The sequence below is a fragment of the Bombus pascuorum genome, chromosome 3, assembly GCF_905332965.1.
Source record: "Bombus pascuorum chromosome 3, iyBomPasc1.1, whole genome shotgun sequence".
Taxonomy (NCBI): Eukaryota; Metazoa; Arthropoda; class Insecta; order Hymenoptera; family Apidae; genus Bombus; species Bombus pascuorum.
This window is the reverse complement of record NC_083490.1, coordinates 3,230,234-3,255,286: the sequence shown is the minus strand read 5'-3', so window position 1 is coordinate 3,255,286 and position 25,053 is coordinate 3,230,234. Positions and strand designations below refer to the sequence as shown.

Below are 25,053 nucleotides of genomic sequence, written 5' to 3'. Positions count from 1 at the left end.
GATTTACATCGTTGTTTATCATGGCACGATCTGTAATTCAAAGTAGATCTTTGTTCGAGGCAGACACTGGCGTTACCGCGCGGTAAAATCGATTTTCATCGGGAATTTTGGTGAAAACGCGATAGGAACGCACCAGCTCGGCCGTTAGAGGTTCGAAGGTAATGTAATATCCGTTGTTTAAAGATTCTCGTTTTCATGACACGGTGGACGTGTTAACGTCATTCCATTTAGAAACTTCCGATGGAACGGAATAACAAGTAGCAAGCAAATTCACGCGAGTGATAACCGGAAGACGAGTCTGATTACCGTAATCAGCATATGTATGTATGATCCGAATCTCATCTACTCGATAATCTAGTTTCGAAAGAAAAAGTCAATGACGCTGGATTAATCAAGCGAATCGTTGACATTTTTGTCGTTGCATCTGTGTAACGATCCTCCTCTCTGTTCTGATTTCAACTTAGTCGTCGAATCGATTTTCGAAACCGGAGAATTTGCTTCTATACGCTCGACAAACTTCGGCTAGAGTTTTCTGTTCGATAACTTGGATCTTGAATTTTACGCCAAACAGAGACTTTGGAATCCATGGGATCTCTATGTATTTTCGTATGTAGCTTCTGCTATATCGTTTCCCTCGTTTCACAAGTTAGCGACAGTCCATGCAGTTTGCTGAACACTCGAGCACACGAAGCGGTCACACGATCTGGTTGCGTAACATAGCCACGACTTCGTATCCTTCCGGTCTCGCTGTGTCAACCATCGTTACGAGAAAACCGTAAGCAGATCGGAGTACGCCATTTCCATAGGTTTATCATCGACGATTCGATTCCACGGTCGATTAAATAAATTGACTTCGATTAAAATAAATCTCGATTAAAATAAAATAAAAGTCAGAGTCGCTGCGAGTAGAATGAAAACGAAGATTGTACGAAGTAGTTACAAATCAATGAAACGGTAATTTGATTTTGAAAGTTTTTCTTTCGAAAGAGAAGAAGAAACATTGTTTTCTGTTCGAATCTCCTCTCGCGTTCCTCGTTTGCCATTATCTTCCGACGGAATTTCAGGCAATCGTTGATCAAAGAAGCGAAAACGCGCGGTGAACCGTATGCGAAACAGTGTAGGTGGCGAATTAATCGTCGACGAACCGTATCCGTTTCCTCGTCTTCCCATTCGTTGCTCCTTGAACCGTACGAATCGAGACGCGCCGCGTGTTTTCCAAACGCGAACGTCGAAGTAAATGCGAACCAAAACGAACCACGTGATCTCTTTTCTCTTTATCGTGCCCTCTTTTCGTATCCCTGGAGAATTCTCGGCTAATTTCTCAGAGTTTCCTAAAGTACGTAGCTTCGAACCGAAAACGTGATCGAAAAGGAAGATAAATGAAAAAAGTTTAACGGGAGAAAATTGAAAAATTCAAACTTATTTATTTGTTTAAGAACTGTTACGAATCGTAAGGGAAAGTAATTATTTAAAAATCTATAGTCGCGTGCGCGTTCTTCGCTTTTGATCTACGTGACTTTTCAATTTTATGGACCATCAAATTCTCAAATAACGAAATATAGATCAAACGGTGGAAAGGAGCCATACGGATTTCACGATAAGCGTCGTATCTCGAAAATCTTCTCGAATCCATCTTGTCGATTCCCATACGAGCGTTTATTACTTTCCCAGAAATTTACGAGGCAATTTTATATCGATGAGATATTTAATCGGAAGCGGTGATGATTCTTTGTGATTGATTCACGTCAGAGCAACGGTTCTCCGATCTGGACCAAGTCCTTGATTTCTTAGAAATCGTGTAAGAATATCCCGCAAACGTTTTCCGCACGCTTGCTGTTAATCAACGTCGAGAACCTTGGAATATTCCGTTTGATTTCCTTCATTTTTCTTACGACTTTTCTATTTCTGTAGAAAAATTTTGATCCATAAATAAAGATATTATCGTGTCATTTCTTCTTGCGTTTCGGTTCTACTTGCTAGGAATCAACCGCGTCTTCGTTAACCGATGATCTGATAATCAACGTTCCCCTACATAGAATCGCTTCGAACCCATTGTTTGTTTGAAAATCTCGAATAAGAGGATCGCGGTGAATGAGCATCCTTGTATTCCCGTTACGACCGGCCTCGAGTCTCTGTGAAAGCAATGGTGATCGTAACATCGCGTTTCATTGGTAATGCCGTGGCGTTAAATCCGACGCGTAAAGCTGGAGGATTTTAATTATCGTGGAGAAGGCGAGGATCGTCAACGCCTACGTTCATCTGCCATTCTACAATTTCTGCATTTGAACGCCAACGAATTTCAATCTCGCTCTAAGTATCGCAATGTACGATAAAACAATTGCAAAAAAAAAAAAGAGAAAAGAAAGAATAACATCCACTCAACCTTCTTCATTTTTAGAAACTAATTAAACGATTTAAAGGTATCGACGTTAATACATCCTTAATGCGAAAAGTTTAGGATAGAAAGAGCGCGATAATGAGAATAAATAGAAGAAAACTATTCTTTCGCGTTTTCTGACTATTAGCGTTCAGCGTGAACGAGACTTTGTTTTAATCTGGAGTACCGTTCGACTAGCAAATTACGGTCGTTTTCCGTCTCGCTTTTAACCGTATAAAAGCATCGCGATTAAACGTTCCGCCCTCGTAGTATACCGTGTAACGCCGGACATTAAAATTTAAATGTGATTGCAGTTTCGTTTAACGATATTAAATAGGAATTCCGCGGGCCAGCCACCGCTTAACGACCGTAACGACCGACCGGCACCAAAGTTACGCCTCCTTTCGCGTTATTTTAGCCTTCGTAACGTGATAGCGCCGCGACGGAAGCGAACCCATTGGCCGTACTTCTCTTCTCTCTGGTAAGAGGGTTCCTTGTAATGTAATTACCCGTGACCGCCACATACCTTCGATAGCTTCGATGCACGTCATCTCAACGATATGATTCTGGAAAACTCACATTGCCTGGAAATGGTATTTTTGTTATATTTTGATGGTTATTCCAATCTATGAATTTTTCTCTCGTTCTCTCTTTTCCGTGAATCGGCCAAGGGACTTTGAAGATTTTAAGAAAATTTTTCTACACGAGGGTTGATTCTTTCGCGAATTTCTCTTTCCTCGAGTTCGAGCAACACGTTAAGAGTAGAAAAACACAATTGGATAGCCGCGAACTGAAACTTTAACTATGCTACGATTCTTCGATTATTCTAATCTCATTTTTGTCTATTTCGATAGGTAAAATGACCGTTCGCGTCTCCGATTCGCGCCGTGTAGATTTCTCGAGCGTCTATTTCTAATTTCACGAGTAGAATACGTTTGATTATTACGATATACCGTCAATTCTCGCACGGAAAGAGCGAATTTCTCTTTCCTCGAGTTCGAGCAACGCGTTAAGAGTAGAAAAACACAATTGGGTAGCCGCGAACTGAAACTTTAACTATGCTACGATTCTTCGATTTTTCTAATCTCATTTTTGTCTATCTCGATAGGTAAAATGACCGTTCGCGTCTCCGATTCGCGCCGTGTAGACTTCTCGAGCGTCTGTTTCTAATTCCACGAGTGGAATACGTTTGATTATTACGATATACCGTCAATTCTCGCACGGAAAGAGCGAATTTCTCTTTCCTCGAGTTCGAGCAACACGTTAAGATTAGAAAAACACAATTGGGTAGCCGCTAACTGAAACTTTAACTAATCTACTATTCTTCGATTTTTCTAATCTCATTTTTGTCTATCTCGATAGGTAAAATGACCGTTCGCGTCTCCGATTCGCGCCGTGTAGACTTCTCGAGCGTCTGTTTCTAATTTCACGAGTAGAATACGTTTGATTATTACGATATACCGTCAATTCTCGCACGGAAAGAGCGAATTTCTCTTTTCTCGAGTTCGAGCAACGCGTTAAGAGTAGAAAAACACAATTGGGTAGCCGCGAACTGAAACTTTAACTATGCTACGATTCTTCGATTATTCTAATCTCATTTTTTGTCTATTTCGATAGGTAAAATGACCGTTCGCGTCTCTGATTCGCGTCGTGTAGACTTCTCGAGCGTCTATTTCTAATTTCACGAGTAGAATACGTTTGATTATTACGATATACCGTCAATTCTCGTACAGAAAGAGCGAATTCGCGACAACGAGTGTTTTATACAATTTCGCGATAAAAATTGCGTGCGCCAAAACGATTATTTTGTTCGTCGACTTCGAAAAATTTAACGAAAACATTTTTTTTTACAATGGTTCTTATTTTTCGAAGCTTTCATGTACTTCCGAGCGATGTACTCGTGTTCCATAGAAAGCGTTTGTTTGTTCGTAGCGAAAGAAATTCCACTTGTCTCACAATGATTTTTAAATTAAAATTTTGATTTTTTGATGTTTAAATTTCAGAAGCAGGGTAAACTCTTTCAGCCGGTGTGCTTAAGTTTCATAAGAAGTTTCTTCGCCCTTCGTTTTGGAGATCCGAAAAGAAACACCGCTCGCGTACACAGGACTATAAATTTAGACGCCCGAGTACTTCCAAAGTGGCGCGATATTGCTTGCGAACCGAAGTAGCGGTATTTTCCAACCGGATGTCTCCAAAGGATGAACATCTAGAATTCTCTCGAAGAAACAACCTCCGCTATGGTGCATCGTGTCACGAAATCGTTGAAAATTGCAAGCATCTCTTGGATTCTGTAAAGAAATTGCTCTAAATATTTACAGCCATTAGTTTTCTTTTTCACGTTATTATTTTTTATATCTTCGGCAAACTATTCACCTTGCCCTGGTTTATAACAACGCAACGCAATAATTCTAGAAACAAAATGAAATTTCTCGTTATTAGAATTCCTTTGTACGATAATTTAGCAGATCGTAATTAGGCTGCGAGTATTCGTGCAAATTTAAGATTTTACAGATAGAATTAAAAGAACGAATTTCGAATAAAGATTTGTATCTCTACGCATCTAAATTTCCAACCGTAAACATCTATATTCCACTGATAGATATCGTTCGTTCGTTCGAAATTCACTCGTTCACGAGAACCCAGAAAATACGTTCGGTGATACAGTTACGCGTTTCATCTGGAAATCTGTCGAACGACGGTGATACTTGGCGTGGAGAAGTTATAAAAATCAACAGCGGGTAACACGTTCCCTTGAAAAATCGTGTAATACGTGTCGTGTACTGCTTTAGAGGGCTATTAGAAACATTATCGAGCTGATATACGAAGGTATTATCGGGCTTATCGAGCAAGTTATGAGATCAGGATACGGTATTACCACGCCTCGTGTGGAAGGAACCCTGTCGAAGCCACGGCAGCAATAATAAATAAACAGCGTGAAAGAAATGGGAAACTGCGGACATACGTTCGACCGAAGACACTCTCGAAGGATACTAAAGCGAATTCTTCGTGAAAGCGTTTCGTTGTTTTTCTCGCCGTTCTTCTGTACCTAATTTCTAACCCTGCGACATTAAGCTTGTTATTTTACGAGTGACCATTTTGTCATTCGAATACGGTTAGGTAATTCGTAAACAGTTATCTGTTTTACGCGGCAGAAATGATAAAACGAAATGGTAAAGCGAATGGTAAAATTGACAGAAAGTGTAGCATTTCGGAGAAAATCACCGTAGTTCGCTTGTGATTTATGGGTCGTTCTCGACAGACAAAGAAACACCGTTGACGTGTCGGTTTCCAGTGGCAGCTATGTTCGTGAAAATAAAAGGCCATAGAGAATTGTACGATAGGACGATATTTACATTTGTACGAGATGTCATGGAATAAATTTCCGGTATGAAATTTTCCTCTTTGATTGCCCGATTCACAATCCTTTAGCATACGCTAATTGCTCATAGGCGATTAACATTAATTCGTCGGCAAGCTTCTCATCCCATTTTCCGAACCGTCGTTCGTTTTCTGCGTAGAACACGTACACCTAATCGTTCATCTCTCGCGAAACTATACCTCACCATATCGAATATTCCGTGTCTTAGTGATAAAAGAAAAAAGAAACATAGAATAATTCTATTATTTTCTTAAGGAAGTACAACACCCTGAGACGTCTAAAAACATAAAGTTTAGCGATTTTTCGCATAAATAGTTGTGGAATGAGAGACTGAGATTTTTTAGAAATAATATCGATTATAAAAATATGAATATTCCGCTTTTTTGAAATCGTTAGGCTCGCGAAACAGATCCTTTTTTTATTCTATGAGACGTCTAAAAACATAAAGTTTAGCGATTTTTCGCATAAATAGTTGTGGAATGAGAGACTGAGATTTTTTAGAAATAATATCGATTATAAAAATATGAATATTCCGCTTTTTTGAAATCGTTAGGCTCGCGAAACAGATCCTTTTTTTATTCTATCGCAAGGACAAATTGCGCGGCGTCGGACAGACAGAAGTTAGTTAATCTGTCCAAGATTTCGCGTAATGATTTAAGCAGGGAACTTCATCTCGTTATGGACGGTGGATTCTAATTGTTACAGATAGGTACTCAACTACTGTAATCCGTTAAGCGCGGCTGTATTTACCTGGATTCTGCAACCTGAATTACCGTTTTGCGTTTACCTGTTGTTTGCTGTACGCTGGAAATTCCGATGATCGCGCGGGAATATTCAGAGGGAGTTGGTAAAACGAGATTATCTTCCGCGGCATATTGTATCTCTTTTGCAACAAATCGTTTCAAATATTGAGATTTTACTTTGGCGGAAATTAAGATATTGGATAATCGATCAAGTTTACCTACAGTGTTTAACGAATATCCCGTATAGTTAACTGCTCGATCGATGTTCATATTCCTATCGCAAAATCGATTATGGAACCCGTAGGCGGAAGCTTTTTCGATAGCTTTTTAAGCAAATCTTCGAAAATTCCCAGCTCGTGTTTCGAGTGCTTCCGTTATTTAACTTACGCTCTCGAAGATCCTCGCAGTATCGTGCCGGCTTTTATCGTCAAATAAAGACCATCCGTGGTATAAAGTTGCCAATGTTGACTGCAAGAAATTACTATCAGTTGGCGAACCCGTGAGAATCGACTACACACTTTTCAACAAGTTCGCCCCGATATATCGTTTAACCTGTTCGTATCGACGATCCGATAATCAACGTTTGTTCGACATTTAATTAAGAAAGGGAAATTTCTCACCGCGAGATCGCAATCTCGTTCATCCGACTGTTCTCGCTGAACGAGAACGCCGCGATGTTCTCGTTCGTTCTCGCAATTTCGAGTAAGTATTTTTACAACGACGTTTACGTTGCTCCTGTTCATTTTTTAAATGCATCCCCGCTGGGACTATCTACGAGTAGGTCACATAATGATCTGCACTCGTGCTCGTTTCTCGGCTTTTACGAGCACGTGTGTAGACTGAAATTAACGAGCTGAAACGAACTGTGCTCGCATGTGATACGTTGAAGCTTGTTTCACGACTGGCCCCGTTCGAAACTGTGCGTGTATCTGTTGTAGCTACTGTGCTTTCTAAACAGAATGAGTTTCGTTGTTAGCTTGATCAGATCTTATACTCGAGCTGGTTTCCACGACGAATCGATTCTATTTTAATAGCTGAACGGTGATAGCACTTGGGTAATTTATTCTTAATTTAAGTGACAAGATGACGATAATTGGAATAAAGTAAAATTCGATATTCGCTGTAAGATTTTAAAAATTGTAAAATTTCTGAATCGCAAGAAGCGATGAATCGATTCTGTTTCGTCGAGTATCCCGGAAATTAGAATACATTGAAATTCAAATTTCAGTCTGATTTTATGAATCTTCCAGTCGGCGAAATTTAGTTTTTCTTGGGTAAAATTTCATCCCTCGCGAGGTAGATACATTCAGAAGAAGAATAACTCGAGGTTCAAAAGCATCGTACTTTTAAATTTGCGAAACAGAATAATTGTGTGCCATAGAACGACGCGTAGTAATGAAAACCTCCTCGCAGTTCAAAAGATATACTGATTGAAAGGCAAACGTAGGACAATCAGCGCGACTATTCGCTACTTATATCGCTAGTTTATTGAAGACCAACGTTCCTTAAACACGATTCCGTCCTTTCATTGCCATCTCGATTCTTCAACGTGTTACTTGCGAAGGCAGCTTTTGATCTTTATGATCAGCTCTCGAAACTTTATACATTCACGCGTTAACTTTTACTTTACTTTACACAACTTGATAGAGAAAATTGATAGCGACTAACAATTTTCTTCCTCTTCCCGTCTTATTTTTTTTATACGACAATTGACGGTCATAACGTCGATTCATTCGTTGCTCGACTTCATTGAACGCTTTTCAAATTACTATCGAGTTCTAGTGTTGTTGAAATACACATTTTTGTCTCGAAGGTTCGATCAAGTCAAGCAAGAATCGTGATCCACGAACACACTGTCCATCATCGGATGACGAAACGATGTTCTCTTCGTATTCTCCTCATCGTGCGCGTATACAAGAATTTTTCAAACTCGAACTACAACGACAGTTTTCTTCCCTTTTAGTTTTAAGACTAATAAAAGCGGCAAATTTCCATAACTACGCAACACGTTGTCAAACGTTCGCTATTAGTCTCCGTCCACGATGTATTTTTCAATTTGAACGTTCTGAAACGTTTAACTTTCTAAATGATGGACAGGTTGTTTTCACAAAGTAAACTGATCGGAAATACAGCGATAAATCACGAAAATACGCTACGATTTCTTGCGACAGTCTTTGGAGCAATTTGATCCCGATCTTCGCCACGATTTCTCTTCCACACAATGTGCGTCTTGTCACGAGTAAGAAAAGAGGGTGAATAAAAATCGAAATAATAGAACGAGACATCGAGGAAGCAAGAAAATACGAAAGAAAGCTGTTCCAACCGCGAGTCTCCAAGGCAACTTGTTCTTCTCTTCTTCGAGGCATGCTGTATCGATCTTTCTCAGTCGTAGATCGAATAGACTCGTTCGTAAAGACATTGAAGCACTATCGTCGTGCTTCTTACTAGAGAGAAACGTGTCGCTGAAATCTTTGGCACGGAAACCATTCGCTTTTTCCTTTCGTTGAACCATCGACGTTAATCGATAAATACATCGATCGACTACAGTATATGAATATAATATGTACAGATTTGACTTGCTTTTCTTCTCGTTTAATTTATTTACCAATGGAATTTCATTAAATTTCATATGATCTCTCAAGCGAAGGTATTCTGTACAGAAATAAGATTCGCCTCTTCAACAGCCATTCTATCAAAGGGATTCTGTTCTTCGATAGCGCTTCTGTTGCTGCGCTTGGCAAACTCATCGACGATTCGTTTATTCTCCCGGCTGTTGTGCGTGCGTGTAGAGTTAACTAAACGGAATGACCACGCTCTTGACCCGTTCTCCGAGAGGAGTAATGGCGGCACGTGCGTCACGGGTCAAGCAATGCTCGGCCTCCTTCCTCGACCGATTTCCAGTGATGTTCCAGCCTTTTTGAGAGTAATGTTCGAAACCAGCTACTACAACGAAGGAATGGAACGAGACAACTGTACAGAAATGGGCGTTTACATTCGGTTGACACACGAACGTGATTTTGGAGCAGATTCTTCGGTACAAGGATCCCGAGGGAAAGTAGCAAAAATTCGATGAACCATCTTATCGAGTCGCTGTTTCGACGATTCTAAAGTTATCTGAAAATTCGTTCCACGGCATCGATCTTCTTCGTTCCTTAAAATCAGTTCTCATCTTGCACGATGATCCTAGTTCGTCTGGTCTGGTCACCGTGACAAGGAAAAGAAAAAATTAAGAGGCCGTCGTTAGCCCGTCGTTCGCATTTCGTTGAATCGTTATCTTCGTTTTCTTCGTTTATTCTTTACACCTGCGTCAACAATGTCAATTGCGTTCCATTTTTCATCGCGTCTTTCTCTCTCTGCGTTTGATCTCTCGGCTCGTTGCCTATGGTAATATTCGATCGTGACGTCATGGTCACCGTCGTCGTGGAAGTTTTGCTGATCAGTAATCCTCTCTCGGCGTCTTCGTCTTCCAGCTCCATCCTCGATTGACCGGATGTAGCTTGTCGATTCGACTGAAGCCTTTCAGCGTTCGCCTTGTTCCTCCGTGGAAATACACTGTTCTCGATATGCAACGTGGCATTCACGTCCTTTCCAGCGGCGCAAGTGCACGCTTTCAAGAAACTTTTCTTGAAATTATCGCTGAGGAAAGCGTATAAGATAGGATTCATCGCGCTGTTGCTATAACTGAGGAAGCCAGCGAGTAAGAAACTGGTAATCGTGATCTTGCTCTGACACTGTTTGGGTGGAGTGTAGATCAACGCCACTTGCATCAGCCAGTAGGGCAGCCAACACAAAACGTACACCGTGATCACTGTCAGCACCAACTTGGTCACTTTACGATGAGATCGTTTCTTCTCTTTCGACTTGTTCTTTGGTCCGACCGTTTGAAGCTTCCTGATTACGAGGAAATAAAAGATCAGAATGAGAATCAGTGGAATGGCGAAGCCTAGGATGAACGTGTATAAAGTAAAGGTAGTGTGGCCTCCGCGATCGTTTGGCCAGTAGATGTTACAGTTGATTCCTTTATCAGACTCCATCGCGTTGGCATACAGAAATATAGGGATCATAAAGAGAGCGCTCGTGGCCCAGGCTGTTAGAGAGACCACTTTGGAGATGAATGGCGTACGAATCTTCGGCGAAGATATCGGATGACACACGGCGATGTAACGATCGGCGCTCATGATGAACAGGAAGATGCTGCTGGTAAACTGATTGATGCTGGTCGTAGTCATATACGCTTTGCACATGATCTTCCCGAAGATCCAGCTACGTAGGCTCATCGTGGTCACCAGGAAAGGTATTCCTATCAAGAAACACTCGTCCGCTATGGCCAGGTTCACGATGTACATGTTGGTCACTGTTTGCATCTTCGAGAACCGTAACACCACGTAAATCACCAGAGTATTTCCGAGAAGACCAACGATGCAGACGATAGAGTAGAGAATCTGATTGACCAGCGAGACGATCGGCAGATCAGCCTCGCAATTCTGGATCATCGACTCCTCCTGATTTATCACGCGAGGATATTCCGTCATGCTCGGCGTCGTCTCGTAGCTTATTATCGTGGCGTTCATTTTGCTCCAGCCGTCTTAGATTCTTCGTCCAACGAACGATCTTCGGCCCCTTCGTAAATTTACTTTTTTCTCGAACGATCTTCTCCCGGAGATTATTCGCACGATGGCTTTCGATTGATGATTCAAGAGATCTAACTGCGATCACTCGGCACGAAGAAAGATTATCGAGACAGTCTTTACTTTCTCTTTTTCACGAGATTTGTTCGTCTTTAGGGGAGATACGAATGTATGAACCGCCTTTTAGGAATTAAACGTGCGTTCGTCGTATTCTGTCGGGGATCAGAGGGTAGACGAAGGATCGCTGCGCCGACGACGACGATACGAGAGACGGATCCGACGTCATTCCGTCAGCCGTGAAACGATTGCGCTTCCGGACACCCGATCACTCGGAAGTCGACGCTGCACGCTCGTCTTCTCCCGTTTCCTCCCGAGCACGCGAGTCTGAAACAAAAGAAAGCACCGTTTTTCAATTTTGATTTCACGATGTTCAAGCGTAAATTGACGTTTCTTCCGGCATTTTTTCTTTATACAAATTAAATTTAAATTTGTCTTTGAGCGGTTTCGATACGGACAGAGAGCGAGCTAAGCTATTGAAAACTTTCTGATTGAATTTTGCGTCCTGAGGATTTTTTAGATCTGCAGTACAAAGATTTCGTTGGCAAGGGTTCGACGAGTAATTTCAACCCCATTATTGGCAACAATAGACTCAATTTGTGTGGTGTATAGCACCGGTTGCTTTCATCGGATGAATCGATGGAGGGTGTGTCTCAAAGAGAAGGTGATCGAGAAGTTTGAACCATCTCAAATTCTTATTGCTTTCGTAATACGAGTTTGATCTTACGATTATAAGTTCCAAGTATTTCCAATAATTATATCTGACAAAATAAGTATAGTCTCTTATATAGTTTACGAACCAGTATAATTTTTTATTTCGGTTGTAAAATTACAGTTAAATTATCGTTACAGTTCAATTAATCTTTGATAGCTCGCGATACCAAATTCTTCGTATTTCATCAATTAAATATGCAATATTATGCACGCTTGCAAACATTAATCATTTGAATGTGCTACATAATTAATAATCGATAATTAATTAAACATGCACCTAAAAGTAAATATGCATGAATTTGTAAATAATTATCACTTTTTGTTGCCCTATATTATATATATATATATATATATATAACGATCCTTTTACGGTCAAAGCTTCGAAAGCATTCGCAACACGTTTGTTGTACAATTGGCACGAGACGTTAAATTAAACAAATGTGAGCGAGTAAACTGGAACACCCAAAACACCGCCGTATTCCATTCTAATTAAATTCTATTCCAATTATACAGAAACACACTGCTATATCATATTATACTTAACTCTAGTTCTCTAAGACAGTTCTCTATCCAAACAACCCTAACAGCACAACTGTTGATTTAGATACTAGAACTTGGTGGAATTTACTTAAACCTCTTGGAACGTTCGAAACACTTAAAACATTGCTGTATGTCACTCTAATTAGACAAACTACGACTACACTACAATTGTTGTTGTCGTTCGGCAAACTCTTCGATAGTAGTCGATTCGAAATATTTCTCACAGCTCTCGTTCGAATTCTACTTTTGAGTTTGGTTTTCTTCTACTGACTTTCTTCATAATTTCGCTGTATTATATGATAAATTATTCATCGACGTCATAAATTAAGGATTAACCTCTCCAAGGTCATTCTGTTTCCAAAATAAACCTAGCAACGCGCTTGTTGATCAAATGAAACGTAAATCTTTGGGAACAGGATAGCTGCACGGAAAACCGAGAATCCTGTTGACAACTCTGGAACAAGGAGAGAAGGTTAGATTGCGAGGAACATTACGGTGATCCGAGTTGACTCGTGACTTGAGAGTTCAACGTTTCGGGCAACCACAGCTTGTGGCTTTCGCCACGCTGGTAAGCCGAACAAGCGGCTCGAGAAACTCGAGAACTCGACGCGAAACTGCACCAGATGTTCTTCGTCGCTCGAATGTTTAAGGATCATTTTCAATGCAGCGAAAGCGACTACGCACGATCCGTTGGTAAAAGCGTTGGAACACTGGTGTTGATCGCTTCGCACGATCGTTTGACCAATCCATCGCTGTTTCCCGAGACTCTGATGCTTTTAGAAGTTGCAAGATTCAGATTTGCAATTTTTTAGAACGAGGCAACGACGTAATCGACTCTGGTAGAGTTTTGCTCGAGAACTCGGAGAACAGGTAAGAGCTTATGGCGAAAAATTGCAAAGACTCGGAGAAAGGTAAAGTTCGTTTGATTCGGAAGTTGCTTTTTGATAAAAATACGAGTGGCTGAGAATCGTAATGGTAAAATTGGACGAAATAACAACACCGTAGCAAGTTAGCGTGCAAGAAGCTAACGTTACTTTTCCAATTAATGCTTTCGAATGCTTTACAACGTTGGCGCGCCTCGACTATCCATCGATTTTATCTGAAATAATTCAACGAAACGATGATCGTCGAAGTTTCAAATCAGCAGCACGAATTCCTTGCTTTGATTACTCTCGCAAATTAGATTGCACGTCTCGTTTGAAAATCACGATGGTTCGCTCATGAAAGATCGTCATTATCGTTTCGGGCGCGAGTATTATTACGAGGAAAGTTCGCGTTGTTCGTGGAAAAGAGAGAACCTCATTCTCGTTTAACTCGCTTCGCGTTTTCTCCAGTTTCATTAAACGCGAGTCATTATCGATATCCAATGGAAAGAGTTATCTGTGTTTTCATCGGGTCGCTGCGCTGAAATATTATTCGTTGGTCGCCTCTTCGACGGAAAGTTCGCCGAAATCCTCGTTAAAGCGTTGAACTACGAGATAATCGGGGACCAAAAAAGGATCTCCTTCTCGTCCAACTCGATCGTCAAGATTTTCAAGGAGCATTCAAGTCGATCGTTCGATTCGTTTTCCATTAAACTCCGTTGAAGTGGAATTAAGTCGATGCGCGATTGCAGAAACATATTGTTTTAGAAGCGCTCATTAGTCTCTGGTATGAGACGATGCGAAACGAATGGCGATATGACGAACGTTTAAACCGTGAGAAAATTCGCGGTGCGTCGCGTTGCTCCGCAAGCTAATGAGCGCCGATCGATCGTCATTATCGGGCCATCCTTCCTATAGCCTTGCAATTACCCGTAAAACGATCGTCTTAGCGTTTCAGCAATTTACTTTCCGCCCCTTTTTACCCTGGCAAATTTATTGTTTGAACAACGAGTGGAGCAAACGAAGATTAACCGTACGAGTGATCGCTTCACTGAACGAACGTTTTGATTAAACATTCACTACTATCTTTATTATAAAAAAATTAAGTGCCATTAAATACAGATACAGTTATTTAAATTATAGAAGAAGAAGAAATTGTTGCACACTAAATAGTTTAGTTAGTAATTTTTTATTTCGAGCTAATTCCCTGAAAGATGTATTTTCCTCGGTTGTATAGATCTTCTATTTCACGAAGTCATTTATCACGAACGATCACGAGCAGACGCTCCGGCGAATAATGACGCTTGTTCTGGCCAGGAAACAAAGTAGCAGTTGCGACAGGATATTATTAGCGTATTTGCTTGCAACGTTCCGAATAACCGCGGTACATCAATTTTGGCAGAAATCCAAATCTCAACAGCAACACGTGGAATTTTCGTATTAAACGTCGAATTTCATTCGAACTGTTTTCCAAATGAAACCTCCCTCTTATTGCGATTTTTTCTTCCTCCGTGTTATTCTTCCTTCGTGCTAGAAAATGTATCCTCGAGAAAAACACAACGAAACGTCTCATTACGTATACATCGTTTTCGTATTATTACATAGTTTCCTTCTGTCCCTGGGTAATATCGCATAAAAGATGAATAGCATAAGTCCAAGGAGAAACTAATATTCTACATTGTATTCGCTTGCCCCATTCTTTATCAACGTTCTTTATTTTCGCCGAGAAAAAAGAACCACAACTCTGTCCAGTATACAATTAACCATTGTGTATTTGCTACAAAAAGAAAAAAAAAACAACAAAAAAAAAGAATATCACGGTAATAACCTTCTTCCGTGCAGTTCCCGAGTACTTTTAATGAAGTGCAGACAGTTGTAGAAACGTATCAGCATTTTATCCAATAAACTCGTGGTCCTCGTATTAATTTGATATATTAATCTAGCTACAAAAGATAAAGAAAAAAAAACAATTAAGCACAGATTTCCCAACAAACTTTCAACAGACTTACGATAAAACAAACGCTTAACAACACGCTAGCCTGTTTGTAAGGTCAGATCTTATTCTGATAAATTTGTCACCGTATTACTTCGCGTCTGGCTTATGAACGACTCATATCACTGATACGGTCCGTGTTCGTTCTTGTATAAAATTGAGAGTCGTGCAGCTTACAAATTTTAATATACGCCGATCTACATGCAAAAGTGGAACTTCCACTTGACATCGAGCTTCCAAGGTCAAGCAAATTTTCACTCAAGTTTTCAAAAAAAAAAAAAAAAAAAAAAAGAAAGAAACGACAGATTTCAAAAGTTTAGTTTGAAATATACGTAAGATGGTACAAGATCACATTAACGATGTAAAATTTACAAAAATATTAACGACGATACTCAAAGCTTCTTATTTTAAATATTGTTTATATTAAAGGAATTCTCTATATATAATAAAATCATTACACAACGGTACGTTAGTCGCGTTAAGATCGACTTAAATGATAAATAACTTGCTGTCCATAGATATTAATCTCGTGGCTTGTTATCCGGCAATGTTTGCGAACGGAACAGAGAGTAGAGCGAAAGCATAGATACGATCTCTAATATATGAAGAAACCAGGGGAATTCGTATTTCATGAATTCAGGACGATACCGTGGTATCGATACTTGTTGAGCAAAAGTCGTCCGTTTCGCCACAGAGGCCATTTATTTCAATGTTGTTGTCGTAGAACATAGTCCACCGTGCGGAGCATTCGGAGTTCGATAATTCTCGTGTGTCAGCGGCTGCAATATCGTAAAGCTTAGTTAGTCTTCGCGTGTAGTTTTAAAAGTGAAAAAAAAAGAACAGTCGCGTCAACTCGACCTGATTCGTTGGATAAACCATCGATTAAAGGCGGAACAATTTTCGAGCGGAAACGGTCGCGCTTGATACCCTGTTCAGCGAGGGGAATACGTAGCGAAACTCCATCTACGGACCTTGTAACATCATTTTACGACCGCCGGAGAAGATGTGCTGGTTACATCGGCAGTTGGTTCACACGCAGCGTCGATCAATACCTATAGCTTGGAATTAAATTCAGAAATTCACGTAATTTACGTGGAACCAATAATATAGGGTTTCGCTACGTCGAACTGGTATTCTTGGAATTTTGAATTATGTGACAGCTATTGCTAGTTACTCGACCTTATTTTATACCGCAACTACCGACCAATGATGTATGAAACTGGTACCAAGAAATCAAAATGAAATGTGTGTAAGAAGATACGTAATATACGTGTTACGTAATACAAGAGGAAAACAAGCTTGCACGTGTTTGTACGTTTAACGAAGAATTATTCAAATTTCTAGAAATTCACCCTGGTATTAATCTATAAATTTCCATCAAAATTTTGCAACTGATAGTTTTCTATTTTTACGAATAAACACTCTAACCGATCGATTTGCCACTTCTATCGCTGCGATGAGTTTGCATGAATTCTGTGTTTAATTTTAGAAATAAAAAGCGGTAGAATCAGGTCTATATTCCGACGTAACCTTAGTAATTCTTAACACGCTGGTTTCTCATTTCACTGATGCTTCTTATGCGAATTTTCATTAATAATCGAATGGACTGATTGCTGAATGTTCAATTATTTAGTCGACACGAACAGAAACGTCGCTGATAAATTATTAAATTTAATTCATATTCCTAGTGTGCCAATCTTTCCCTCCACAGACAGATGAGATATTAAAGTCAGATTTAATTCCTACAAAGGATAGATCGGCAAAATTTAGGTATAGTTCTTTCACTCCGGTCGTCAAAGGAATTTTTGGATCCGAGTGTAGGTGAATTTCACGTAGAATATTTAACGAAGCAACCCAAGATCCGTGTGATAAGAGAATTCGAAAAGAGCTCGGCAGACTACGATCTCAAAGTTAAAATGTTGACGAGCACCGTCACGAACGCACGTATCAAAGAATCTAAAAAATGTAGGCTCCCCATAAAATGTTCCAGCACGTACAAAGAACTCCCTCGGTGTTTTACTTATGGTAATCACACTCGCCAGAAATTCTTCGCCATATAATTAATTCCTGCAACTTGCTTCAATTGTTCCAGTCTAAACAATTGAAAATTGTAAAGGCAACCTAGACCATAGAGTTTCACCTCTATTCGTCCTGATTAATGCGCATTTTTAATAATTCTTCGCCATATAATTTATTCCTGCAACTTGTTTCAATTGTTCCAGTCTAAACAATTGAAAATTGTAAAGGCAACCTAGACTACAGAGTTTCACCTCTATTCGTCCTAATTAATGCGCATTTTTAATAATTCTTCGCCATATAATTTATTTCTGCAACTTGTTTCAATTGTTCCAGTCTAAACAATTGAAAATTGTAAACGCAACCTAGACCACAGAGTTTCACCTCTATTCGTCCTGATTAATGCGCACTTTTAATTTCTCTCGTTCTATTAATCCTATTACCTCGTATGATATACAGCCGTGACCCAAACAAAGACGTATTATTACTCCACCATAATAGCAAGGCCGCGAGTGCTCAGTTGTTACCGTCGTCTACGACGAAACAATGCCTGCATTTCCGTATATGAGGTGAACAGAACTCGTGAATAACGAGGCGACGTAGCACGCGTAAATAAACCTTCGCGTCGCCGCGCCGCCGGTTAAACCGGAAGTAATGACCATTCCCTCTGCAGTCGACGAGATAGCGATGAGTCTCGTAACCGATACAAATGAATCGATTACGCGACCAGCAACGCGAATGCACAAGCTCTGCGAGCAAATCGAAGAAGAAATCAAACGAAGATATACGCCAACGTGGAAGATCTGCTTTCCCGCTGGCTTTCAGATTCATTGTTCTTCCTCATCCTCTATTCCGTCTAGCAACTTGGCTTCTCATATAGGAAGCTGTTCTGCGCGCTTTGATCTTCCATTTTGCTTTATTTAAAGTTGGAAACACGGTATTAAATGGGAAATCCTAGGATTCTAATTTAGTCGTATTCTTGGAAGTGGTCGATCGAGTACGAACGTATTAGCTCGTCCTTTGTAAGAGATACGCTTTACGCATAGAACATTTGCTTATTTTTGGTGAAATTCAATGAAATTATGGATAAACGGGCACTGGAGGGTAATATGGAACGTTTGAATATAATTGTAGAGTAAAGCGCAAGTTTCACGAGGAACGGTGTCTCGATGTTAAAATTATCAAGAGAGGATTACGTGTTTCAACGTTAAGAGAGGATTTAGATCATACGATGTCATATACATATTTTAATAACGTATATTATTAATAGGAATCGACCAAAATAGCCAGTTGATACCTGAAAACGTGACATTGCACGCGATAAAAAGAGATATTGCGCAGATTATTTCGGATAGCACGTTGAAAATTCGTGACTTTATGAAAAAAAAATCGAGACTCCCGCGACCTAATATAACTCGATGTTTCGCGTGGAAGCAAAAGTGGGAGAGGGTGTTGTGTACGTGAAATCGATAACTCGGCAAGATGGGTGGACACGTTAAATCGGATGCCCGCGAAAAGAACGAAACTGTAGCAGTGATCGTCGGGAAAAACAGGCTGCAATGAAATTCGAAATTCGTAACAGTCTACCAGGAAAATTACATTCCAGCACGAAGACGCAACATATTGAATATGCTCCCGTGTAGGATGCTTTAGTTGCTACGTTGTAAATTAACGAAATCGTGAACCGTGAGCAACCGACGCGCCCAATTAACGCTGCAACTCTCTCGATTTTTAATCACACGCTGAACAAGAAAATATAAGAGATCAATGAATCATTTTTTTATCACGTTCATCTTCATAGTATCGCTCGTAGTATCGTTTTATTTTATGGTAGCAAATTTTTGTAGCCATATGAAAGTATTAGGTTAATACGTACATAACTTCGAGATATAATATTTTCGTTATTGGAGGAACGCGAAATCGGAATCTGCTGGAAAGTTCAACGAATCTCAGAGTCGTAAATCTCACCCACTGGCACAGATTTCTTTGGAGCGGGATTATCGGTTGGCGACGTCGATAATAATCATGTCGAACTCGCGATTACCGTTTCCCATTCACCAAGCCCTTCTCTTATAGTGGCAACTCTCCAAAATGGAAACGTTGTTTTCGTTTCTCGCCTGATATTTGGCCAACAATGAAATCCAACGATTTCGGTTATCCGGTTAATGTTCCTGGTAACGCTTCTTGTTTTCAATAGGCACGCTATTGTCTAGAATTTACATTTACATATTTTGAATCGTTCTTCTCAACCTATAATTCTCATCGATCGATCCTCCCTTCGACTATTTAGCCCAATTATTACGTTTTACATTACGCCAGGTGCTCCAATACTCGCGAACGTGAGAGTATACGTTGTTAAAAACGATAGACCTCGAGCAGGAACGAAATTCGAAAAGGCCAATGACTGGAAAACCATTTTCGTTCGGATATTCCTGGCTGGAATAACAGCACCCTCACGGATCGCTTGGTCAATCGGATTATTCGAAATAACCTGGGATATTCTGGCAATTATGTAAAAGTCGATTTCGTCTGCAGCGAAGAGCCAGATCCTTGAAATTTGTTAGATTTCTAGAGAACTCGTGTCGTTTCGTGTTTGATTCTCATCGACGGTCTTCCTGCCAGTCTAGTTCGTGCCACTTTCTTTGCAAATTGTCTGAAATGGCACTATATAACAGCTGTGATATTTAGCGAATTAAACGAGAAGTTTTATTAAATGGTTAATTACTTTTTGTGAGGAAGTTCCATCGTAAAGAATTGGAAAAACGGTTGCGACTTTGAGAGAACGAACAGTCCTTGGTAAATTGAAGGAGGTATGCTGATAGCGCTGAAAAGATGGCGAATGGCACAGGAAATTGTGAATTTCCGTGTCCGGGTTTTTCATAAGCCAGCCATTCCGAACGATAAGTAGATCAAAGGTCCGCTTTTTCCTAAAATTTCGGATCTACTTCTTTAAGTAGGTTAATCTATTCGGTGAAAAAGTTCAAAAGAAAAGCTCCTTGTGGCCAAAAGAGTTTTACAGTCGATCTGAGATCTTTGAATGTCGGTATACTCGTAAATAAATCCATGTTATTCAACCGATTAGATTCAAGGTTTTTATACCTTTATGCGAAGTTTAAAGGTGCAAATATGCACAGAACGCGCGTAATATGCAAAATGGGTATTCGACGAAATAGCAAATATATGTCGATGCATCTTCTTTTCTAAGAATATACGTCGATCGAGCCGCAAACATTTACGATCTTTTTCATCGATCGCATTCCTACCACTTTGAAACGTGGCGTCCTTAAAGGGTTAATATCCGTTGGTGACCGATACGATGAAAAGTTGACACTGCAATTCATCATGTACTCGTTGGACGGTTGTGGAGCCGAGAATAATATTTTATCAACTTGTGGCAATAAGCTGTGTATTTCAGTAGACCTACTTGGCTCTAACATACACACAATTTTCGGTAAAATTACCTACATCTGTTGACTCGTATCTTAGACGACGAACCACGTTACGCTTCTTCTGACACAAAAACCTATATGTACTTAGCTACTCCATCATCGTCAACGAGACGGGTTACAGCGGTGTAATGCAAAAGTTTACGATGTTCGTTAATGCACGCAAGAAGCTGCCTCTTTGACACGGCGCGGACGATCGATGGAAAATGCCACAGACTCGATGATTAATGGAACGATGAACATTCGGTTTTATCTGTATGTTCCTAAAGGTCGAACGAAGCTTTTTCGGTGTCTGTCGAACTTTAATTAAATTAATTCGCGGCGCCGATTCTCCTCGTTTGTTTACCATGACGTTTTATAAATATCAAACTGTACAGCCACTATATTCAAACGGGTAATTTACTTTTTACCTCTCGATGTAAAGTGGAAACTACGTAGTTTATCCGCGTTTCATCGGTAGATACAAAGTTTTTAAACCACTCGTACGAGTTTACAGGCTGGTTTCGTGAAAAACAGGCTTCGTACAGTTTATGACTCCAATTCGCTTTAACAGGCCAGCTCGTGGAACACCGCTCCTGATACTTCCTCCTTTTCTGACATCTTTTTCTTTTTTTGCTTGGAATTAGAGCGCTCGCGAGAAGGGAACGAGAAGAGGGTTTTGGAAAAGGTTCTGGTTTAATTTAAATACCTTGAAGAGTACCACGGTTTGTTATTGTGTTGTTATTATATAAGCTTCAGGATATTTTTGATTTTTTCTTCAGTTCCCTCAATCAAGAGATTCAACATCTCTATACATGTATATATACGATACTTATCCAGAATTCATCGTTTGAAGACGGTCAATAGAAGTTTTTACATTCATCCGAAGATCGTCCTCTGCCAAAGTGGCTCTTTGATACGAACGCATAACCCCAGGTATAAAATCGGTTCCCGACAAAGTTTCCAGAAAACTTAGACACTGAATTTATCCAAGTACATACATCAAAGGCATTATAAAGTGGGAGAAAAATGGGGGATCGTTCTGCGAGTGTCTTGAAAGAAACCCGTGCCTTTTTCATTCAACGTTTCCCAATTCCCGACGATCCTTTTACGAAACTACGCCGTCGACGTTTTTATAGACTCGAAGAAATATTCGAAGCCGTAAAGATGACCGAGTTGGAATTGGCCAACTTCTCCCGCGGGTTGACAAACTTTCGGACTGTGTCTCGAAAATTACCCGCGAGTATCGAACACGCGTTTACATCGAGCGCGCCTTGTAGAAATAGAGAAACAATTGTTTCGCGAATGTTGCATCCGCAGGTATGTCATCTTTCGTCGAGATTTCCTTGAAACGGAGAAAATTTGTCAGGAAGAGAAGCATCGTGAAATATTCGTCGGAGTCGTCGCTAAGTTCCATTCGTACCACGACTCTGTATATCTCGCGTATTGTTCGTAACAAGATGATCGTTTCGATATCACTGTGCGACACGAGGAGTTTCAACGTCACGTACTTGTTCAACTTCGATCGATTCCATCGGGACGATAGCGACTCTTTTCCAGCTGTTTCGAGAATTGCAAGGAGAGTTGACGTACGTGCTGCACCGACCCACGCGAATATCAACGTGATATGCCGCTGTAATGCAGCATTGTGCTTGCAGTCAACCGATTTAAAAGTTCTCCGACGATACCCCGTGGGACGGACCAATTACCGAAACTAGCAGCTTCTGATGGAACTGCTGCTACGTGGACGACAATCTCCTCTGGAGATCTGGCTTGCGTCTCATTTGGCCTAACTTCGACTCGTTCCGTGGTAGCAGAGTTGGGCGATTTGGTGTTTGAGCGACGATTACTCGCTGGAAGTTCCTTGTAGATCTTTAGTGGGACAAATTTTAAGAAAAGAGCGACGAATGTAGGAAAAAAAATGGAACTGGAGCTGTAAGATAATATTTTGACGTCATGTTCGCATATAAAAATATTATTCAGAAAGAATAATAGAGAGAAACTAACGTAAAAATATACGATCCACGTATATGCGACTATCGAGCCATTCAAAGCTTTAAATTCAATATTTACAGAACTGTATTTTTGCGAAACATTTATTTCAATATCTTTTTTAACACGTTGGCTGCCACGCGAATTCTCTATAATTTGTTTAGGAGCTACGTCGAAATATACTATAGCGTAACATTCAATTCTTGCAAAATGTTATATTTTATTTGCACACTTTTTACTCGCAACGTTATTCGAATCGTTAACATTGTTGACAATTTGGTGGTCCATAAAACGTATCATATTTAGAAGAAGAATTAGTAACGCCACTATCGATGATAATCAACGTGTTAATAATATCGACAAACATACGTATCGCAAAGAGATAGTATAAATAATCACCAGTCTCGAGATAAATTTTGACATACAATGTCTGTGATTCTAACTTTTCTTTCCGTTTTAATCCATTCATTTTTCACGCATTTATCGTAGACTCGTGGTCACAGACTGTACCACGGAACGTTTAGCGTGAAACAATTGGTACGTGAATGGATTAATCATTCCGTTTCTAACCTAACGCCAATCGGAGAGATCGAGACGCGGTTTCATCCGACGCTTGGTCGGACAACGTTGGTTCTGAATCTCCTGGAAGCTTTGATAGTCATATCGGCGCCCGATTCCATCGATTCGAAATTTCTCACGGACGCGCCGCCGGCTGTCGCGCGAGCAGTCTTCCTTTCCGGAATTTATGCGACACAGCTTTAGGGCTGTCGTAAACTCGCGACGAAACGACGAATCTCGGTCGAGGGACGATTTGCCGACGCTGAAACGGGGCCGCGATGAAACAACTTCTGGAAACGCGACACGATTCTAGCGTACAATGCCGAGGAGATGATACGAAACGCGATAGAAGAATTTACGAGGAATTGTTTGAGAAGAATGCGTGCATCGACGATGATCGCGGTCTAACGATATCATCGAGACGTTTTATGTTTCCAGACGAAATAACGTTAATTAAAGAAATCGCATGACTCGAATGGTTGGAAAAATATCTTATTCGTGGAATTTAATCGAAACTTTGTAGGATGAAATGGCGGATGGAAGTAGAATATTTTCGTTCCAGCGAGAGCCAAGCTAATTCAAGATGACAGTAAGTTTGAAAGTAAGTTACGTATATATATAATATATACGGTGTCTTGCTTCTTTTGTTGCGTCTCGTACGATGATTTTAATTTGCAGTGGATAGCTTTTGTCAACATACACATGCTCCATTTATAATTGTGTATATTGATAACACGAAGAGATGTGCATTCACTGCGAATGCAACACGCAAAATGAACAATTGAATAAACGATGAGCAGCGATAATATTTAATTACGATTTGAAGCATAATTTGATAATAAATTAATCAGTTATAAATTAATTTCCGCCTTATATTCGGAAATAATAAAGAAACAACGTGAGTTAATTCGGCACACGGATGAAGATTTGTAAAAATTATCTCGTATTGTGAAATTTCTACCGAAATTGATACGAACCCGCTCGTATTTTCTTCCACCCATGAATTTCCTAGTATAACGTTGCTCGAAGAATCGTTGATTCCGATATTCGCCACAGACTAGATTTCTTCTAAAATTCTAAACCATTTCCCGCAAGTGCTTGTCATTTTTCTCGTGCATAAAGTCCATGTATCCTTAACGGGTTTCCTCTGTTAAGAGGATCGTCGGAGAAGTAGAAATTTCTCAAAGGACCCTCCGAACAGAGGTACGAATTTACGCTTCGCTTGGAAGCATTCCACTGAGAAGTCACGTTCCGAGGAAGAAAAAGTGCCTGCTCAAAATGCGATGTTTAAAGACGTGTATCGCGTGCTGCGCGGCATTCTCGTTCTAACTTCGCGTTGTTACGTCGGTGGAACTCCTGTGAAGTTTTCATGAATCGTTAATGTATTTCACCGTCGCGGCGATAAAGGGGCGATTCGAAACGCGAGCCAGTTCCCCCGTTGGAAAACCGAAACACGAGGAATTGCAGTGGTCGCGCGATGCCTTGACACCCAGCGAAGAAACGCGAGCTTTTCGAATGTATAATTCGCACTTTGCACGATTTCTCGGAAGAAATTTTCATGTACGAAAAAACGTCTCGCGCTAATTCTTCCGATCTGTCGGAAGCATTTGAGATTTAATGGAAGAACAATTTCCCAGAGCCACAATATCTAAGGAACATTTTTACCGAGTTTTCTTCCTTCGTTTCGTTCTATGAATTCGATCGTTCTATTTTCCGCGATTAACTTCGCTGGAAGAGATACAGCGAGCACCATACAGCAAAAACAAAA

At 40.3% G+C, this 25,053-nt stretch overlaps 1 protein-coding gene and 1 long non-coding RNA gene across 3 annotated transcripts in view; one reads left to right on the top strand and one right to left on the bottom strand.

The window, feature by feature from the left end:
• The window catches only part of LOC132904807 (uncharacterized), a 124,270-nt gene that overhangs the window by 46,375 nt on the left and 52,842 nt on the right, over nt 1-25,053 (top strand). The gene's annotated exons all lie outside the window — the stretch shown is intronic.
• Nucleotides 8,189-25,053, bottom strand: part of LOC132904791 (somatostatin receptor type 2-like) — a 71,168-nt gene continuing 54,303 nt past the window's right edge. The window contains exon 2 of the mRNA XM_060955498.1: nt 8,189-11,511. Within this exon, the coding sequence (XP_060811481.1) occupies nt 9,796-11,070 (1,275 nt within the window). The 5' untranslated portion in view covers nt 11,071-11,511 and the 3' untranslated portion in view covers nt 8,189-9,795. The remainder of the gene's footprint in view (nt 11,512-25,053) is intronic.